We start from the raw sequence: 20,933 nt of genomic DNA on the forward strand, positions 1-20,933 counted from the left end.
TCCGCTTGAAACCAACCGCCAATTAGCCAGTGAGCTATTGATCAGTACCTGTTTGGGCCACCCATCAAGCCAGTTTTCTATCCATCTTACAGTCAGTGTCGAATCCTTACTTCCTTAATGTATGGGTGAGAATGTTGTGGGAAGCTGAATCAAAAGCTTTGCTGAAGTCAAGGTATATCACATCCTTTGACTTCCCCATGTCCACAGAGCCAGTTACCTCATCGTACAAGCTAATCAGATTGGTCAGGCACAACTTGCCCTTACCTTTTTGCTATCTTTTGTTCACATGTGCATTCTCATGTGGATGGAAAGGTATGTTATGAGAGCACAAAGATTCTCTTGTTCAGTTATCTATGGTTAACTATCAGTACAGAAGCAAGATGCTGTTAGAAGATGCTTACAGGAGCTGATATAAGTTTGGCCTTGACAGCCTAAGGCTCTGGTGGCTTCTTGCCAGAGATTTTGTTGCAGAGGGCACGATAGGAATTTATCTTACGACAATGTCCTTGTTTTTAAACTAGGAAAGAATAGTTCACACCATGTACAGTAGGGCAATCCTACCTGCTAATTGTTAAGTAAGACCTGAAGAACAGTAGGCACTGCTACTTTGAGCTTGGCAAACTTTCAACTTGCAGTTTGATTTAGTGGGTCTTTGCCCAGGAAAGCTTATGCTCCAAAATATTTTAGTCTATAAGGTGCCACAGGACTTCTTGTTGTTCTCAAAGATACAGACTAACATGGCTACCTTTCTGATATTTGATTTAGTCACTTAAATAAGTAAGCAGTCAGTACCTTGGGGATTCAGAATGACTTATGTTTTTAAAGGTCAATTGTCTAGCTGTTTCATGTTGACGTAAGTTGAATTTAAAGCTGCCGGATATTTGTGCAGAAAAATTTCCCTGGCCTAGGAGGAACCTCTATGAGAACTATACCACCTCCAATGAGAGTGGGGAGGCAAAAAGAGGAAACAAGGATACACAGTGGATGGAAGCTCAGCTATGTCACATTTCCTGCTGGCTTTGGGCATATTTGAGAATCAAGCCCCATGTGTCCTAGAAAGCAATACAAGGAACACTTATCAGTACCTGAAGGGTCGTTTTACTTAGTTGAAACTTTAGAGTACTGTGACATAAATTGTTGAAGCTTCTAGCACGGATAGCTGCAGTGCCCTTTTGAGTACTGGTCTTATAAACTTCATTCTAAAATGTAATAATGTTAGTGTCCTGAATTGATGCATGGATCAGATTTTATTTATTCATTAATTCATTCACATTGGTATTTCCTTGATGTACAAATACACTGTTGACTTTCACACATTGTTGTGAAGGTTTGCACATGTAGTTTAGGCTTCAGCATTGTCAGCTGAAACTAAGGAGAGTTTTCTTGTTTCACACAGGGATACAGCTCATCTACAAAATGTCCTTTTCTTAGGATACCTTTGACTTTCTCTAAAGTAGTTTGAAGTGGTAGAATATGTCTCATGTTTGTTAACCAAGAGCCATAATGTCCTGAGAACTCAAGACGGAGGAGTGCTGAGGTTTCGTAAATCTGAAAGTTGGGCCAATCGAAACCAGGTATATTTCTTTGAGGGAGCCCCAGGGACCTATCCTTTTTATCTTGTGAATGCTGAAGTGGTCAGGGCTCTTTACTATTTCACTTATGAACTCTATATTAATATGGGTATATGGGGTTGGAGCAGCCCTCGAGAATCTCAAATGCCTAAGGTCTTCCTGGTTAGCACAAACATAGTAAAGCTTTTCCTCATAAGGGAGGAACTTGTAGACTGACTTTATGAAAACTTTATTCTTTCTAGCTAAAGATCTGCTTACAGTAGATGTCAAACTGTGTATACTTAACTGATTTTGACTAAGCAAAGAATTTTTAGTATGTAAAACTGCTTTGTTCAGTATCTGGGGAGTACTCAGTAAGACTGATGAGGACTCAACACTTACTTTAAAAGTCTATTGCTATTTGTGAATGAAAACTTCTCAGAGAAAGTTTTAACCATTTACCCCTGCACTTGCAGCTTACATGGGCTTCAGTAACTATTCTCCATTTCTTCCATGTCTCATTCTTTGTGCTGGGGTGCTCCTCATCTGCGTGATATGTGTTGGCAGACCATATCTTTGCTTTTAGCCTGGGTTTAGGACTATGTTTCGAGAAAAACTCTCCAGAATTTTCTTCCTCTAAGCAGCACATAAGACACATGCTCAATCTCTTTGTAGGCACACTTCCACAAATTTTTTTTTTTAATTCTGTGCATAAGTTTTGAGGTTTTTCTCCTCAAAACTGTTAAACCTTAGAAGAATATTCTGGCTTTTTGAGGAGTATTTGAAGAACACATCTCTGACCTCAAGCAGCCAGGATGTGTAAATTTAGCTCTCAGTTACCATGAGTAGGGGGCATAAAGATTTTTATGTGGAAGAGATTAATGGGAAATTCTGTGATGTGTATTTTTCTGATTTTTCTGTGTCACAGTCTCACTCTCCCACAGAGGACTGCATCATATCCAGAGTTTTTTCAGCACACCGCGATTGATATTCCTGATTTTTGTCATGTGTGTGAAAACTCCACAAAATTAATCTCTCTGGACTCATTTTCATTCAGGAGAGTTCCTCGTGACTGGTGGCCCTAAGCTGAGGCTTGCAACAAAAGTGTGTTCTGTTTCCAGTTCCTATGGAGATAGGAAATGCCCCATTACTGAGACTGAAGTGGAGGACCCTAGAATGTAAATTCTCAGCCAAGTCAGTCAGCGCTGTTCCCATTTCTTCTTATAAATGATGTGTCAATAATTCGAAGTTTTGATCAATTACATATCTTTTTTCAGTTTTTAAAATATTAACATATATTTCATCTCTTGAGTATGTCTTTGCCTGTGTTTTTTTTGAAAAAATTTATTTAGTGCTTATCTAAATTGTAGCTGCTCTGAATAAGTCATGGATAATTTCTCGTTACAGTAAATCCTCAAGTTATGCAGGCGTTGTAGGAATGCAACGACATAACTCAAATTTTCACGGCTTGCAGGAGCCGGGAAACTGACCAGCCACAAGCTGGTCAGTTTCCTGGGTCCCTCAAGGGTCGGGGAGCTGGGAACCAGGCAGCCTTGGTCAGTTTCCTGGCTTCAGCCAGTGGAGGAGACCTGGGAACCAGGGGCACCCTTGGCTCCCTGCTCCCCTTCACTCCTTGGAGCCAGGAAACTGACTGGGGTGCTGCCCTGATCAGATTCCCAGCTCTGCAAGTGGAGGAGAGCCAGGGTAACACCTAGTTCCCAGCTCCCCCCAATTCCAGGGACCAGGAAACTGCTCCTGTCGGGGTGGCCGTCTCATTAACTTGAGATGCACATATCTCAAGGGTTTACTGCGTAGTACAACACCAAAGGTAGTGAAAAGTCCTTGGCTTGCTTATAGTTCTCTGGAGCTCCTTGAAAAATACTAGCATTCTCACATTTCCAAATGGGTAGATAGTCTGTGATGATTAATTTATCTATAAAGTGCTTTTGCCTTTGTAAGCAATTTCATAAATGCAGTGTAACAATGTTGTCATTTAATTGATTAGAATGCAACACTTGCTCACACCCACATTTTTTAGAATGCAGTGGGTTTTTTCTTATTAACTATATGATTGGGGTTTTTTCAGCTTACGGTGTCTGTAGTGCAGCACACAGCACAGCTCCTTAAAAATACAAGTGCACTTTTCTTATTTTGTAATGCCTTGCTGAGAAGCTAAGCTGTTTCTCTGCATCACTCTTTACTGCTGTGGATATTAGGGAGGTGCTTACATTGGGCCTTCTGTTTTTTGGTAGTAAAGATAAGGTGCTATCAGAGATGGAGACGTCAGAAGTATATAGTAAAAAATCGATATTTTTAACAAGCATGGAGACCAAGAAGTTACATATTAAATAGAGTTCTGAATGATCAGAAGTATGAAACGTGACCAGCTAGCGAAAATATATACAGTAAACTCTCTCATAGCCTGCACTCCTGGGACTGGAAGGTTGCTGGATGTTCAAATATTCCGGTTAATAGAGAGCAACTGGGGTGAGGCACAGGTAGGGGTATGTGGCCCCCCTCCAATAAGAAAGTTTCAGCTCCTCCCACCACCCAACCACTCCTCCGCTGCCCCATTTACTTTGTTGGTGGGGGTGGTGTGCAGCTGCATGTGGGGAGCCGGGCAGCTGCGCACACATGCAGCACAGAGGGATGCAGGGTGGGCACTGAGCAGGTTGGCCCTTGGAGGGGCAGGGCATTGCTCACGCTCTCACTTCTGCTCTCTAGCAGAGTAAGAAGGGGAAACGGTGTCATGGCTTGGGGTTTGCTGGATTATATTGGTTATTTGAGACTTCTAGTTGATCAAGTACCAGATAAAAGAGTTTATTGTAATCTCTTTAAGAACAACTACTGTATTGGAGGATCATACCTGTATATAAGAATATTTCTAGGCATGACTGAAAGAACTCCAGTATGCCTTACAGCTTTTCTTGGTAAATTGGTTGAAATGAGGTAGTTCAGACAGAGGTGATAAGAAAGAGAGATTAGAGGCATGGAATACGTTTTCTTGTGTAGAACAATTGAGAAGGTTGGAATTGTTTACCTAAGAAAGTAGATTAACAAAAGGGGATACAGTGAAGGCTTATAAACTCACGATTGGTACAGAATGAAGCCTTGGTGCTTCTGTTCTCCACATAGCATAAGAGGACATTCAGCGACATGCAAAGATGGCAAATTCAAACTAACCAAGGGAAAAATATGTTTTCACAAGCTGGAGCATTAGACAGTACAACTCACTTGCCACAGTCTGTAGTTTGAGTCCAAAGAAGAATAGCTCAACTGTAGTATGTGGTAGAGAATTCGTTCCAACAGCTTATCAAGATTCGGAGGGACTTGACATGCATATGGAGAACAAGGATATCCAGAGTTGTTATGAGAAATAGTAAATTCTTTTAGATCATTTGACAGCACACCTTGGCTATTTGGATTCACAGTTTATTCTGTATACTCAATTCCCCCTGGTTTCTGCAGGCCTTTCAGGGAGCAGTTGATTTTAAAAAAGAGTCGTAGGGATACTCAGAAGTTTAAAAAAGAAACTGTGTTCTTTTTAGTAGTTCATTTTACTAGTACACACTGATTTATGATGATGAGTTTCAGTTTTACATATCTTACAGTCTGATGAAGTAGGTTTTACACATGAAAACTCATTACCTAATAAATTGTTAGTCTTTAAGGTTACAGGATTGTTTGTTTTTGTGACCCTACAGACCGACACAGCTACCCCTCTGAGATCTTACAGATGTTTTATAGAGCTTTTTTTTTTTTTTTGTTATAGGGATGGACGAATGCTCTTTGATTACCTAGCTGACAAGCATGGTGTAAGTTTATTTTAATTTTACATTTTTAAATGTGTTGAAGTAACAGTCTAAATTATGTTCAATCCTTAATATCAAGAACATGGCACCCTGGCCTATCTGTCTAGCTTAAATGTGGCAGATGTACGAACTTTTTTTCATAAAAATGTTGAAAAGTTTAAATTGAATTAAACATGTTGCAAATTTTCAAAAGCAAGGAATTTTGGATATTAACTGCATCCTTAACCCTTGTGATTATGCTTAGATGTTGTAGCATTTTTTCTAACATTAGTGTTAATGGTATATTTAGCAACATGACTAAAGGATGAAATAATTATTCAGTTTCTGTATTTTGCTTTGGTCATTACTATTATTATAATTGCTATCCAAAGACCCTGGGGTTTAACTTTACCCACTATTGAAAGCCATTTCACAACCCATCACTATACTGTCTGTTTTATAATTAAGAAAAAAAATTGTGTTCCTTCTCAGTTTAGACAGGAGTACCTAGACACACTCTACAGGTATGCAAAGTTCCAGTATGAATGTGGCAACTATTCAGGAGCTGCAGAATATCTCTACTTTTTTAGGGTTTTGGTAAGTAGTTGGATTTTTCGTAAGTATTTAGGCCACTTTGTTTCTTTTTAAAAATTGTCAAATATGCTCATTTATAAACTGCTTGAGACAATTATTTAATACAACAAAAAAACTGAAAAGAATCACAAACTAAGTATTAGTGATTCTAATTAGTTATTTGCCAATCATTCTGTTTTTCTGTTTGCAATTATAGGGCAGAAGTCTAGTATGTGTACATTAATCTGTTTAAATTGCAAGGTCCTTGTTCATTTATATCTTAGACAATGCCAACAGTATAGTCAGTCAGTCACAAATAATATATTGTATAGTAACTGTTGGAAAACAACTTTTTAATCACTAAACTTGTGAAAATCTAATTTTTATGTAATCCAAAGTGTTCAGGTTTATTTGTATTACTGTTGTATTTTCATGGATCCTGTCCAGTAACAAAATCTAGGGTTTTGTTTGTTTTTATCTATTCAGGATGACTTCTGTGCCTGCCATTTTGTTAGTTTCATCTGTTCTGTTCTTGAGAGCAACTAGGGCAGACCTGTTACAAGAATTCTGCTGTCGTAGAAGTAAACATAAAACACCTGACTAATTTCAATTATGGAAAAGTGAAGCAAAAACATTTCTCAGTTGGGCATATATTTGAATACTCCAAAACCTAGTTTGTATATTTTACATTGTCTTATCCTACTTCACTGTGACCTTTAGAATTGCAATGTAAAAAATGATTAATTAGCAGGATTTTTAAGCGTTAATTTTTGTGCTAATTTAATTTTTTAAATTTTTAAAAATTGTAACTGTTGGTATTAGACAGTTCCTGTTTCCTCCTAGAAATCAAAACTGGAAATGTATTATACATTCTAACATAAGAACATAAGAACATATTTACAATCTAATTCCTGTCTAAAAAGTGGTGGTGAAAATTTTACAGGTAAACTGAAGGCAATCAGTGGCAGTGCTGAACTTCCAGCTTCCAATCAAAAATTCCATCTGTCTCGTCTTGAAGATTGTGGAGGATTTAAAACAGTAAAAGTTGTGCTTTGAAAATGTTAACAGCTTAAACAAGGATTGTAGAACCAGAGCCATGGTTTCATTACAACTGCATGAAAGGAGTTGGTTATTCATATCATTTGTTAATGCTGGGAGTGAATTTTGAGAATGAAGATTTAGTGTCTAGTTAGAATCCTAGCACAGTAAATTTATTGTTGCTGATCAGCAAATGGAAATTTAAGGTAACTGCTGGAAAATCCAGATATTGAAACTATTCTAGCATATCCCATCACTGAAAGCAGCTCTCTATGAGGAGCCAACTGTAATGACATGGAGTGGAGCCAAAGTAGAGCACGTGAACTTGAGCAGCAAAAATTCCTGCTAAAGTGCAGAAAAAAGCTTTTCACAGTGGCACTTAGAACCTACATAGTTCTAATAAGCTCATTATGTCCATTTCCAGAATGCATGAAAGATATTTGCATAGTAATTCCTAGTAATTGTAGATATTTACTGTATTTTGTTTCTTGACATTTCTCTATATTTGTGCTACTCTATTCTATACTTAATTTTTTGGAGCACAGTATTAAGTGGTTCTGGAGTAAGTCAGACACTGCTTATTCTGTTAATTGGCTACAATGATACGTATGTGGGTCCAAAGCACATAATAGATTTTCATAATAATACAACCTTCTTTTATCAAAATAAAGCAGAAAGAGTAGAGAGAATGTATTTCAGTATTGAGGTAGTTGTGGACAAAAGGAATCATAAGTGACTCATTACTCATCAAAACTTTTTATACCATAATCTATACAGTGAGGTGTACATTTTATGGATTTGCAAATAACTATTTTTGTTTTTTTTTGAATAGAGATACTGTTTAATGGGCATTTTTCCTAAATTTTCTCCTTTGTGTTTCAGAATTTGAGCATGTTAAAAATAGAATGCTATCATTCTTAAAAATTACTCCAGAAAGCAGCTTTAATGAAAATAGCATATGCTTCTGGTATGTTAGTACCCTCATTAGATACTTACGTTACTCCTTTTGGTGGGAAGAGATTCATTTAAAATAATGGTTAGGAAACATAAGCTATGAAAGGACCATTGTAACTATGATCTGAGATTAGAATTTGACACTCTGAATGACCTAGTGTAGTTCCATGTTGTATAAACTAAACCTGATTGACCCCAGAACTACCCTTACTTGAAACAGGTTTGGTGAACTGCTCTGAGAAAAATAGCTTTTAGGGAGTTTGGATATGTTCAGGGGGACACTGCCTAATTTCGTGGGACATGTTTGTTGCCTCATGCTTTTATCCAAACAAATTCTTAATTCTTTGAGGAAATCTCTGCATATTCTTACTTGTGGAAGGTGATTCTCTCAAGGTCACTGAGTTTTGGGAGCTTTTTCTAAAAACATTGCTTGTTAGGACAGTGTGGCACCAAAGACTTGGAGCTGAAGTCATTAATGTGTTGAGTGGTCGCCAGCCATTCAGTTCTTTTAGTTTGCTGTATGCCTGGAATCTTGATTTCTTTTTTTAAACTATATGTTTCTGTTTTGTAAGGGACCAATTTTAATATAATAGTTTTGCTAGTCCTGAAATGATTTTAGAATTTGGTTTCCAAATTTTTTACTGGGTGAATCTCTGTTTCCTACCACCTAAGCGAGGCTCAAGATTGGGACTGTGACTTCTGGAGGTAGGAAGGAGGATAGGATAAGGGGGTCATAGCTAGGATGGCGCAGGGAGTAAGGCTCTGGCTGTAGCTCTTGGCATGGAATTAGGGGGCTAGGAGCAGAGATGGGTAGCATTTCTTCTCTCTTTCCTACTGGGGGGGCCTTACCCAGGCCTCACCTACAACCTCTTGAATGTTTCCCATGCCCCCTGTGAGCATATCCTCAGTTTGGGGACCTCTGGTTTAGGTAGTTGACATATTTTACTACATATAAATGCCCAGATCCATAAACTTTACCAACTACGTCTTACTGTACTGTTACAATACTCTTTACCAACAAGAGTCTTCAGTAGTAGCTTCTATCAATTTTTTTTAGTTTCATCTTTGTCTGTAGCTCTTAAAATGTACAATGCTGCTTGCTGTTACTTACAGAATAAATGCTCTTTTTATGCCCCATTTTTTAGTTTAGAAAAACTTAGGCCAAGTGGTTGTTTGGCAGTTTATATTTTTCAAATAGTACCAGTAGGTATCTAAACATTTGATCAAGTAGAAGTGTTAAATTATTATGCTCATTGTAACTTTGTTTACTACTTTGAACAGGTTCCATCAACAGATAGAAATGCTTTGAGCTCGCTTTGGGGAAAACTGGCATCTGAAATTTTAATGCAGAATTGGGATGCAGCCATGGAAGATCTTACAAGATTGAAAGAGACTATAGATAATAATGTGAGTTACAGTTTGAGCATGTTAGATTTAAACTGAAGGGTGGGCAGGCTATGTGAAACATGGAGAAATCTTGGCAGATTAAAACACAATCTTGGTTTAGAGTTAGTTCATGCTTTGCTCTGAGAAGAAGTTGTGTCTGATGTTGCTCTTCTGCAGTCTTTTCTTGCCAAGAAGTATTTGAAAGAAGCCATAGGAGGGAAGATCACTGAAGTTTGGCTTTTTAGGGAGTGGTGGGAGGCTGTAGAAAAGGGGGGGAAATTAAATGGGTAAAAGTGGGTCGTGGAAGACTCCTTGAAAAAAGAATGGAGAGACTCTGACACATGTGGGATTTTGGTACAAAATCTAAGCCGCAAGGAGGAAATAATTTGATATGCTTTATTGAAATCAGTGCATTAAAAAAAATTTGAATTGCTCTTTAAAATTGTTCATGCTTCCCAGTCATCTCATTTGAAAATATTTGTGAATTTGAAAAATGCTTCCATTAAACTAAAATTAATCTCAATATCTATGAGACAGACGCATCTGCAACCTCCAGGAGGATTAAATTGAGGGTGAGATGTCATCATAAGAGTTCATACTGGTGCATCACAGCATGGGGAAATAGTTTTCTTGCTGAATACTGAATAATATTAGTATTCCCTGTCGCAATAAAGATGCATATCATTTTAAAGGACACATTTGACATAAAATACCTGTCTAAAAATGGTGTGAACTAAACCGTGTTCATAAACCAGTAAAAATTTGAGGTTTGGTTTTGTTTGTTTGTTAAAACTTCAGTTTCAGCATTTGTCATAACTTTGTTTAGTTAGCTTCTGTATTTTGAAGAAGGTAGATCCTAGGGTTAGCCTCTTTGTAGTTGTAATCTTCCTCAGAGACTAAGCTTTAAGGTAGTCCATGAGCAGTTCTTCTGGAACTGCTGTTTCTGCAAATGATGACAAAAATATACTGTAGTTATACAGTCAGATTTTTAAAAAAAAGTGTGCCAGATTTTGCAGGGTTACCAGTAGTTTGTGGTTATTTGTTACTGTTATGTTTGAATCATCACCAGGATATCTGTTGTGTTTGAATTGCTAATGGAAATATACTGTGCATCTTGTTTTAAGAGCGAGGATTGACTGGACAACTTCAAAGGACTTGGACTTCTCTGAAAGTCAAAGTTGCATTTGGACGCCACAGTATAGAAGAATAGCTCTACTATTCTTGCAGTATATATTTCGACTACAAGACAGTTTATACTTTTAACACATTCCTTTACAAAATTATTTAACAGAGATAACTAAAATTATATGAAAATTGTAACTGAGTACAGGAAACTTTTCAAATCTATTTAGTGGGAGAAATATGGGAAACAAATGTAATTTTCTCTATGGGAATAAATGAGATGTGTGTATGTCGTTGAAGAATTGTTGCTACCCAAACTTTGGCTATGTTTCTACAACCATGGCTCCCCAGCATATAATGTTGAAGTGTGCAGTATTCTCATGGTGCTGGTGACTACCCTGTTAGTGTGAAGGAAAATCTGGCTGCTGTCACTTTTGTAGCTACTTCTTCAATTTCTGGCAGTGGCATTGGTTGCCAAAAAATGATCTGCGATGAGTGAGTTGATTTACCGTGCTCTTTGTGTGATTCTGAGACAGAAACTGTTTCAGAGCTTGCTATTTTTTAAGTGATTGATCCTCTTAATGGAGCTCTTGTAAGTTTTAGTACACTTCTAAATGTGTATTTTGACTGTCTAGGTCAGTGGCAGCTTATGCAAGGCAGGTTTCTTTTCTAATACCCTTTTTAAAGCTTGTAAATCTATATGGTTACAGCAAGTTGTGCCAGACTTTGTGGAAAATTTCACAGGGAATACTATACATGCTAATACTGTGATCGCACTTCTTAATGCTAATGGTTATTGAGCTACTGTGTGCATGGTCATTACCTTGCAGTTTCCATTATTTGCCAGTCTGCTAGTGGTGACTGAGTAAACCTGCCAGTGACCATGGTGCTGGTGATGGGAGCTGAAAACTAATTATTGTTTGCAGGTGGAGGAGTTAAATCCATTCCTCTAGCAGTTCTATTAAGTGTTTTGCAGTCTTTATTTTATTCCTGGGATAGAATGATGATGATGATGTCTTGTCACCTCAGAGAGTATTGCAGTGCTAAAAACGGCATGTGTGGAGGAGAAGGGCTAACACACTGTGGGAAACCGCGTGGTCACTACATCATCTCCTATAAGAGAGGACCAGGAACCAAAGTCAGCATTATAGAAAGGAGATGGAGGATTATGAAGATTACTGTTCAGATACAAGGAGGACTTCCATAGTATTGTCATATTTTCATTGCATCTTTTCTGCATGTATTTAAAATTTTGTTTTACTGTCTTGTTTTCAGTCAGTCAGCTCCCCACTCCAGTCTCTTCAGCAGAGAACGTGGCTCATCCACTGGTCTTTGTTTGTGTTCTTCAACCACCCAAAAGGCAGAGACAACATCATTGATCTCTTTCTCTATCAACCACAGTAAGTTGTTTGTAGAATAAGACATTAACCTTGTGATGAGGTAGAAAGTGGGTGTAGGACAAAAATATTTAATATTGGTGTGTCCAGCATTTTCAGTCTACAGCTGAATATATTTCAGAAAGCGCAAGAGACTGCATTAGGCACTTTATTTCCCTAGATTCCATCTAACCTTTTTAAGTGCTTAACTTGTTTTCCTTGAGAATGAGCCAACCCAAAAGGGAAGCCAGCGATGGAACAGAAAGAGAATATGCTGCTGCTTTCCATCCTCCTCCTCTTCCCCTGCAGCCTCCCCCTCTGGATTAATTTCTTGTGGGGGGCAGGACTAGTAGATTTTGTTTGACCCTTCCAGGCTCTGGTGTGGGGCCAAAATTAGAGGTTCAGTGTGCAGGAAGAAGCTGCCATGGAGAGAGGTGTAGGTGCAGGTCCTGGGCAGGGCATTGGGTGCAGGAACAGACTGAGAGTGGTGGGTTGCTTGTTCTGGGCAGGGGGGAGAGTGCAGGAGTGAGATGGAGTGAGGGGTTTGGGCAGAAGATATGATACAGGAGCAGGCTGGGGGTTCAGGGTCTGGGAGGGAGGAGGCAAGGAATTGGGACATTTACCTTGCACAGCTCCTGGGGGTAGAGGGAGCATACCACCTCGTGGCTGTTGGGAGCAATGGGGTGGAGCCTGGAGATGAGTGTTTCCCTGCTCTGCTGTTCCCTGAGCTAGTGGTGGGCAGTAGGTGGTAGGAGGCGGCAGAACTGCTAACCCACATGCCACACCCTCTTCTGTCCCTCCATTCCCCCCCACCAGGCAGAGCTGACTACATGAGGGCTTTTTCACTAGCCATCACTTGCTACCCCCACAAGAGTGGGGAGCCATCATTTGTGCTTTAGCCGCCGTGGTGCCCAGGCTCAGAGACTCAGTATGGGGCTGGTACACCAGCTCATCTTGCTCCTGTGGGGGAGAGCCCAAGGCTTGTGAGCCAAATCAGGTCAGGCTTTGGGCTGGATCTTGTTCTCAGTCCTTAGGTTGCCCACACCTGATTTATGGTTTAATGCTGTACTTCAGCTTTCACCCAGGAGCTGATGAGAACCCATTGACGTGAATTGAGAATAGACATAATGAGCTCACATGGGCCTGCTTTTCTAAGCTCATGGACCAGTGCATTCTGCTATACTTGACCTAGGACTTAGCTCACTCTTCTCTGGGAAGAAGATGAGACTGCACTTTGTGAGGCAGTCTAATAGGTTGGTGAAAATTTCTTCACCTCGTAAGTTCAGTTACTGACTTTCCATGCGCTGGGAGAACTGTTTACCCTGCATGACCTCCAAACTGTTGTTCTTCATCTAATTGATAGTTTTCCTAAGATTTCCCATCATAGTTGACAAGCAGTAGACGAAGTGGTGGCAGAGCTAGTATAGACATGGATTTGGAATGTGACCTAGGCAGGAGGGGCTTGTGACATTAAGCAGGGGGTTGGAGTGCAGGAGGGGAGGGGCAGGGGTGTTGAGTTATGTGGGGTATGGGCACAAGAGTGCAGGCAGAGTTTGGGTTATGTGGGGTTGGTGGACATAAGCAAGGAGGCAGAGGGCTCTGTGGAGGGAAGGACTGCAGTGCCAGAGGCAGGCTTTGGCCAGGAGACTTACCTGAGCAGTTCCCAGCCAGCAGTCCAGCATATTTTTTACTGACCGTGGCAGGGGCCATGTGTTTCTCTGAATAGCTGCGAGCCTGAGGAGCAAGGTAGAGATGCTTCATCCACTGTCTGTGCTTCAAAACAGACAGCTCCTATTGGCCAGAAACCAGCCCATGGGATTGTGTAGGGGCAAGGGCAGTGTGTAAAGCCTTTCCACTGCTTTCTGTCATCGTCCCCTCCACCCCCCGGCCTCTCAAGTGCTCAAAAGCAAAAAGGGCCCTGAAACTGCTTTTCTAAGTAGCAGGCAGGCAGGCTCCCTGCTGCGTCTGTGGGCCAGGTGCAGTGCCTTGGCAGGCCATGATTTGCCCAACCCTGACTTAACAGCCATAAAACAGCCAGCATATGGTAATATTTTTTTAATCACTACTGATGAAGACTAGACTTGATGCTTTCAAATAGTTACATTATTTTCTTCTTTACAGCATTTATTGATGTTAGAGTTATTTTTGTGGGTTTTTACTTTAATATTTGTATTACCATAGTACTCAATATTTGACTAAAATATGTAAATGAGTAATAAAATTGCATTGTTTTGTACAGCAATGAAAGGAAATAATTTAAAGAGATGTGAAGAGTGTGAGGAAGCACTTAAAATTTCCACAGTTGTGCAGTTTACTAGTTTCATGCATGTACTTATTAATCTAATTTTAGTACAAATGAGCATTAAGCAACAAAGGAATAGTTAATTTGGGAAGAATTCCTTGTCTGTGGATAAAAAATACAGCTAATGAGTATCATATTTGCTCTTTGATATATGTGTAGAATGACAATGCACTTTTAAATTGGTTACATCATATGAACAGATACCATTGCCTGAGTTCACTCTCAATTAAAAGTGGAGATAGCTTATGCTTTCGAATCTCGTCAAGATGAAAAACAATATGTAGGCTATTAAGTAAATGGATGCGATTAGAGATGAAACTTTGTCTCAGTGACTTAAGGTACAGGTGCTAATGAGAGAATGGATTTGTAACATAAGTCTTTGGATATTATTTTTCTGAGTCAGAGTAATGGAATCAAATTGTTTTACTTAGCAATTGGATTTTAATCCTTTTTCCTTGTAACAGCATTATAAGAAATGGAATAAGTTTTCAAGAAAGTTTTGCATTAGCTTTTCATGTGATGTTCTTTGGGTTACAGGAGATTTAAAGCTTTCAGTTTGTTAAATAGTAAAAGAGAATTGTCTTGTATTAATTAATGCTTTAAGTCTTTAATTTTCTTCTACCTGATTAAGAACCAATAAAGTATAATTAAACTGCTTCTCAGAAATGACAGGCAAACATCAAAAACTTTTTCAGAAGTAGTTTCTGCACAGGAGCCTCAAGTTTCTGAACATCTGTTTGCAAGCCATCTTTTTTTTGTTAAATCTCAAAAAAAAAATAACAAGACACTCTCAAATTTCCACACTGAAAACATTAAACGTGTTATATGTTCATTCTTCTGACTTTGGGTGGGTGTCTTAAACATCAGTGCTTGGTGCGAATGATGTCATTTTCAAAGTTTTAAATATTTAGAGTTTTGATCTTATTTATCAAATATTACTGATACAAATGCAACCTGCAAAAGTTAAAACAAGAAATTGCTGTGTCTTTGCTAGTATTTACTCACTTTTGCTAAGAACATTGCCAGAACATTGTTTAAAAACTTTGATTTTAGGGACTGTAGTCACAGCCTTAAATTCCATGTCTAATTGGAGATACCCATCTCCTAGAACTGGAAGGGACTTCAGGAGGTCATCTAGTCCAGTCCCCTGCCCTCTTGGCAGGACCATGCACCGTCCCTGGCATCTATTTGCCTCAATGCTTAAATGATGGCCTCAAGGATTGAACTCTCAACTCTGGATTTAGCAGGCCAATACTCAAACCACTGAGCTATCCCTCCCCCCATATTATACATTTATCCACACACCAGCCTCGGTTTACAGAGCTTTATTAAAAATTCATTTGCTTTATTAGAAATAACATCTAAGATTATTATAATTGAAAGGCTAGATAAATTTTACTTTTTTTCAATTAGGGATGTAAAATCCTGTTTAATTGGTTGTTAAATGGGGGTGGAGGACCTGCTCTAGTCCTGTTCGGCTGTGCTGGAGTGTGCCCCCACCATGAAACAGGACAGAAGGGGTGAGGCTTATGGTCCCCTTGGCCCTCCTCATCAGTGGGCCTGACAACAACACTCCCATGGTTGCTGAGGACCAGGACTCTCCGGCCAGGTGGGAGAGAACCCGCCATTGGCAGGCCCGGCAGGGCTTCCTCCTCCCTTCCCGCACGCCTCCATAACTAGTAAGCCTTATCTGTTTAGGTTGCGGCTTACCAGTTAACTGTTAAGCTCCCTACTTTTAAATTTACTTTATTTGGTAGAGCTTTGATTTTAGTTACTTCCATGCTTGTCCCTGGATGTTCAGATCTGACTAAACTGTTTTAAACTTCATTATATTTTATGGATTGAGTTATACAGAAGTTTTATTTGTTTGATTTCCAGTCAAGAATGTACATCTGAACAGCATACATATCTCCCTTTTAGGAGTAGTTAATGTGTGAGGGATTACAATGTTTTTGGAGAGAAAACTGAGTAGATTTTCATATTTTGAGCTTTTAACTGAAACACGAATATTAAAATATGCTAGAGGCCCGGTTGCAGCTCTTCTTTCAAGTTGAAGTTGGGCTGGAAGAAAGTTCTAGATGGAAGTTTATTATAATAATACACATACAAAGTATATGGGTCTGCCCCCCCTCTGGCAAGCGGGGGAGCTCTGTTGGGGGCTTGGCTGGGCCCATGCTGGCCAGGGAGGTGTGGTGCTGGCACAGTGCCAGGGGGCTGGGCCAGGCCCCACTCTGTGTGCAGGGAGGGACTGGCACAGGGGAGAGGGGTCTATTGAGTGGCTGGGCTGGGGAAGGGGCTGGGACCTACACAGTGCAGAGGGGAGGGGAGCATGATAGAACCTTGCCCAGACATATACAGCAAGGCTTTCTGAGGCAAAAGAATTATCTGAACTAAAAATACTATCTATTCTTAAAACTTGAAAGGCAGATGAAAATATCAAAGGTCCTGTTATTCCTGTTAGGAAGTAAAAATTAAGAAACAGTCTTGAACTCTGGAACTGACAGAAAATTGGAAAAATTGTGAACTCCTCAAGGGTCTTAGTTTGCTGACCAACAGAAACTTCTGAAAGGTGTGCTGGGGATTTAACAAAGTGTTTATGTGTAAATCTGACTCTCTCCTTATTTTTCATCCTTGAATATGCTGAATTTTTCTTTAGATCATTTCTTAAGCTATGTCTACAGTGGCCCAGGAGATCAACCTGCTCTCCTGTCAACCTTTTACAGTAGGGGCAGCCAAGTAAGCCAAGTACAGATAGATCAATTCTAGTGTTGCAATATCTGTAGCTAGAATTGCATCTCTTCAGTCGACTTACTTTGCCTTGTGTAGACATAAAATTAGTTCAGCACAACTACATTGCTCAGGGCCCTGAGCTATGTAGTTAAACTGACGTAAGTCCCAGTGGACACAGTGTTAGGTTGACAGAAGAATCTTTGCAGCAGTACAGCTGTCGCTTCGTGGGATGGTGAATTTGTTATGGCAGTGAGAGAATTCCTCCCATCAATATAGGTAATAGGTACCCAGAAGTGCTACAGCTCTGCCACTGTAGTATTTTAAATGTTAGACATGTCCTTGTTCTCACCATTGTAAATATGAAATCTGCTGTTGAGTGGGAGTGAACCTTTCTAATCAGAACCTCTTTCATCCAGCAATGTCCATAATCCGGCATGAGTTTAGTTAGCCAGACGACCACTCATGGGGTTGCTAAATTTCCCTTGGTCCCATGAAAGTCTGTTAACAGCCACTAGTCCCGACTCTGTGTTTTGTGCTGTTGTTAGCTGTAATTTACCCCTAAATTGCCTCTTAGGGTCCAGTAAGCAGTGAAAGTATTGGTAATGTGTTAGACAATATTGACCTCCATTGGTCCGGCAAATTCTCTCTTCTGGCACCAGTCAAGTCCTTAGGATGCTGGACGAGAGAGTTTCAACCAGCAGTAGGATGCCAGCAGTTAATGGATTAACATAACAAACAGTTTTGAAGTGTTTGAATGCTGTCACAAGATGAAACAGTAATGTAGCCTATATACGTGCTCATCTCTAAAAATGTTGGAAGTGTCTTCAGATTCAAAATCAAGTTGACTATTGAATGAATTTTGAGATGGAAGAGCAGAACATTGGGATTAACCTTTCAAGTAAGACATTTTTGATACATTTGTAAAAGAAATGTAGCCATGATGGTGATTTGTTATTTCAGGCTTCTTAACAGCTCTTAAAAGTCGTTTGATCCAAATCTACACTTCTCAGCCCCAAAAAATCAGATGATTGGTAACAGTATTGTAAAAACTGAATGTGGCAGAGCTTAATTTGATAAGCATTCAACTTTCTTTACATTATTGACTTAATTGTAGTACAAATAAGCAATTTAGAAAAGATGCTTAAGTTCTTTGTTCTGGATATTGGATAGGTTCATGCTGCAGGATTTAAGATTGACCTCTAGGTACTTCAAATAAAGACATATGAGAAAAGTTAAAGGAAGAACTAAAAGTCACCATTAGCAGTGAAGCAGAATAACTCAATAATGCATTTGTGCAAGGAAAGGTTGGTTCTTAAGTTAGTGCCTTCTGCTTCAGGTACAGAAAAAAGGATCTCAGAACAGCAACCTGGATACACTATAAAGGTGCATTCTAAGAGTTGAGAGGAAGTATCCCTTTCAGGTTTTTGTATATCATGCCCATTTCCTTGGAATTTGATCATCTTTGCCATTTGATCAGACAACTAAAATAAAATGAAAATCCTATTAGATTCAGTCACCCTGAACTTCTTCCATATGCTTTTGACATGCTAAAGCTTTAGGAAGTGGTAGTAAAAGCTAGCAGTTTTATGATACACTATGAACTGTATGTGTATATGTAAACATAAAATCATCCTTAAGATTCCTGGAAAAGGATTGATGTTCCAGCTTCCTGAAGTTTCAGTATAATTTAGAGGAAGATAATCTCTACATCTAACAGGCTCTAAATTTACCAAAGTAATACAAAGGAAGTGTAGGAGGGGCTGCGGATGAGAATTGTGATGCCCTTCTGTCTTACTGGAGCTCTAGCTTGATCTAACAAAACAAACAAATTAGTGTTGAAAATCAAGACTAGGGACTTTTTAAGGCTCTGGCCAACATGTGTAAACTGGATTATCTAACATAATGGGGTGAGCCCAAAACAGAAGTATCAGACTGAAAAATGCTGATGGTATATCATTAAGTTCTTTACTCTTCCTTGTCATTTAAAATTGAAGAGATGCATTTCAAGTGCAAACATGTATGTGGAGAAGGTTGTATCCAGTTGATGCATCGTAATGGTAGAAAAATGAGGAAGAATTAAAAAATAAAGGTGATAGATTTTGGATTGTTGAGTTAACATCTGCATTTCTGTACATTCGTTTTTATTTATTGAGATTGGCTTGGCCAAAATTTCATAAGGTTCGGAAAAAAATTGGTAAATGCGTACTGGTGTGAAAGTAGGTTTGACTAGTTCAGTAGATTAGGAATTCTTTTATTTTGGGGGTTGTTTTATTTTACTTGGTTTTGGAATGTTCTTACAAAGTTAATCGCATACTATGACAAATTGATTTCAGTTTATAAATCCCTTTTGTGGGTTATTCTGGGTTTGGATCAAGGAAAATTGCAACTTTGTAGGATCATATATGAAATTAAGTCCAATTTAGCATAATTCTCTGAAAACATAACTGAAAACTTTTATTAACCTAAATAATAAAAAGAAACTTCTGGTTCATTGATATATTTGAATGTAATAGTTAATTCAGCATTATATAAAGTTGTCAACTGTATATCTTCTAATCACTAGGATGCAGAACTGCATCATTAAAGATAAATATTAAATAAGTGGAATGTTCTCTTCAGGTATCTTAATGCAATACAGACTATGTGCCCCCATATCCTTCGATATCTGACTACAGCAGTTATAACAAACAAGGATGTTCGAAAACGTAGGCAAGTTCTGAAGGATCTAGTCAAGGTTATCCAGCAGGTAAGAAATAAACTCTTTTTACATATTTCATCTTACTAGAAAATATTTTTCAATTTTAAGTTTCTCATGTTGTGTACATTTTTTTGAAAATTCAGTTGAATCCTGTGGTTTATCCTTTGCTGCTTCCAGTGCGCCTCTTTAATTCTTGGATTATATTTTCTCTTTATAAATTAAGTGGTAATAACTGTAAGAGAGAATATTTATATTATCTCCCAATCCCTCATTCCTCAGTGGAAGACTACACAGAGAGTAGTGCATGAAAAATAAACATGAAAACATTTTGGACCCCACTCTTGCTCCCACTATACTACAGTGCCTGTTAAAGCACACAGGAGACTTTGGTTGCCCTGCAAATTTGGGGAATATGTAAACCATTGTGGCCTGGTCTATACTAAAACATTAGACTAGCTCGGCTGGGTTGTTCATGGATGTGAAAAACTCTCACCCATGAATGGTGTAGTTGTTTTCCTGTCTGTCTAACCACCACTTCTCAGGCAAGCGAATTACCTATGCTGATGGGAGAGCCCCTTCTGTTGGCATAAGTAATGTCTACACTAAAGCATTGCAACAGTGCAGCTATAGCTTTTCAAGTGTTGACAAGCCCTGAGCCAATATGCACTGACCTAAAAAGCATTATATTCATAATATCAAGCTTCTTTTTTAACACCACTTAGTCCACATTTATAATGAAAGAGCGAGTGGCTTACTGAAAGAATGTTTTGATCCCATATTGGCGTCTTTTGTGTCTTTCATAGGAAAAATGCCACCTCAAATCTATATAGTGTACTGTTAAATCTTAATCTTTTAGAACAAAAAAGCAGTCAAGTAGCACTCTAAAGACTAACAGAATAATTTATTAGGTGAGCTTTTGTGGGATAGACCCACTTCGGAATTAGGGGATTTCGATGATTGCATGGTCCTTTGTAAAAGGGCCCTGCGTAGATGAGCTGTGCATGATTGAAATGCGGCACTTTCATAGTGCCGTGGCAGGCAGCATGCTAATGAGCCACTGAATATTCATTTCAGCGCCTCATTAGTATTTTCTGATTTGGCCGTTAGCATGGCCCTTTCAAAATTTTGGCCAAGTGTAGACACAGCCAAAATGTAGAAATTGAAATAATAGCACAAGTTTTCAAAAGATTGGATGTCAGTGTTTACAGAAGTTTATATGTAGTATTAATATTTCAAATTCATAGAAATTAAGAACTAAGTTATAGCTGGGCTCCCATATATTTGCAATCTTGTTGAGTAATATAAGGCAACATAAAGAAATGAAGCAATGGTATCAGCATTGAATTTTAAAAATGTTAAGACTTGACATTGTTTGAAGCTGTATGTTACACATGGAAATTTTTTATTAATATT

At 38.8% G+C, this 20,933-nt stretch overlaps 1 protein-coding gene across 1 annotated transcript in view; it reads left to right on the plus strand.

Moving 5' to 3' along the window:
- The window catches only part of EIF3E (eukaryotic translation initiation factor 3 subunit E), a 58,896-nt gene that overhangs the window by 15,481 nt on the left and 22,482 nt on the right, over positions 1-20,933 (plus strand). The window contains exons 4-8 of the mRNA XM_074986753.1: positions 5,323-5,365; positions 5,834-5,938; positions 9,188-9,313; positions 11,690-11,814; positions 19,442-19,568. Of these exons, the coding sequence (XP_074842854.1) occupies positions 5,323-5,365; positions 5,834-5,938; positions 9,188-9,313; positions 11,690-11,814; positions 19,442-19,568 (526 nt within the window). The remainder of the gene's footprint in view (positions 1-5,322; positions 5,366-5,833; positions 5,939-9,187; positions 9,314-11,689; positions 11,815-19,441; positions 19,569-20,933) is intronic.

The sequence above is a fragment of the Carettochelys insculpta genome, chromosome 2 (genome assembly GCF_033958435.1).
Source record: "Carettochelys insculpta isolate YL-2023 chromosome 2, ASM3395843v1, whole genome shotgun sequence".
Classification (NCBI taxonomy): Eukaryota; Metazoa; Chordata; order Testudines; family Carettochelyidae; genus Carettochelys; species Carettochelys insculpta.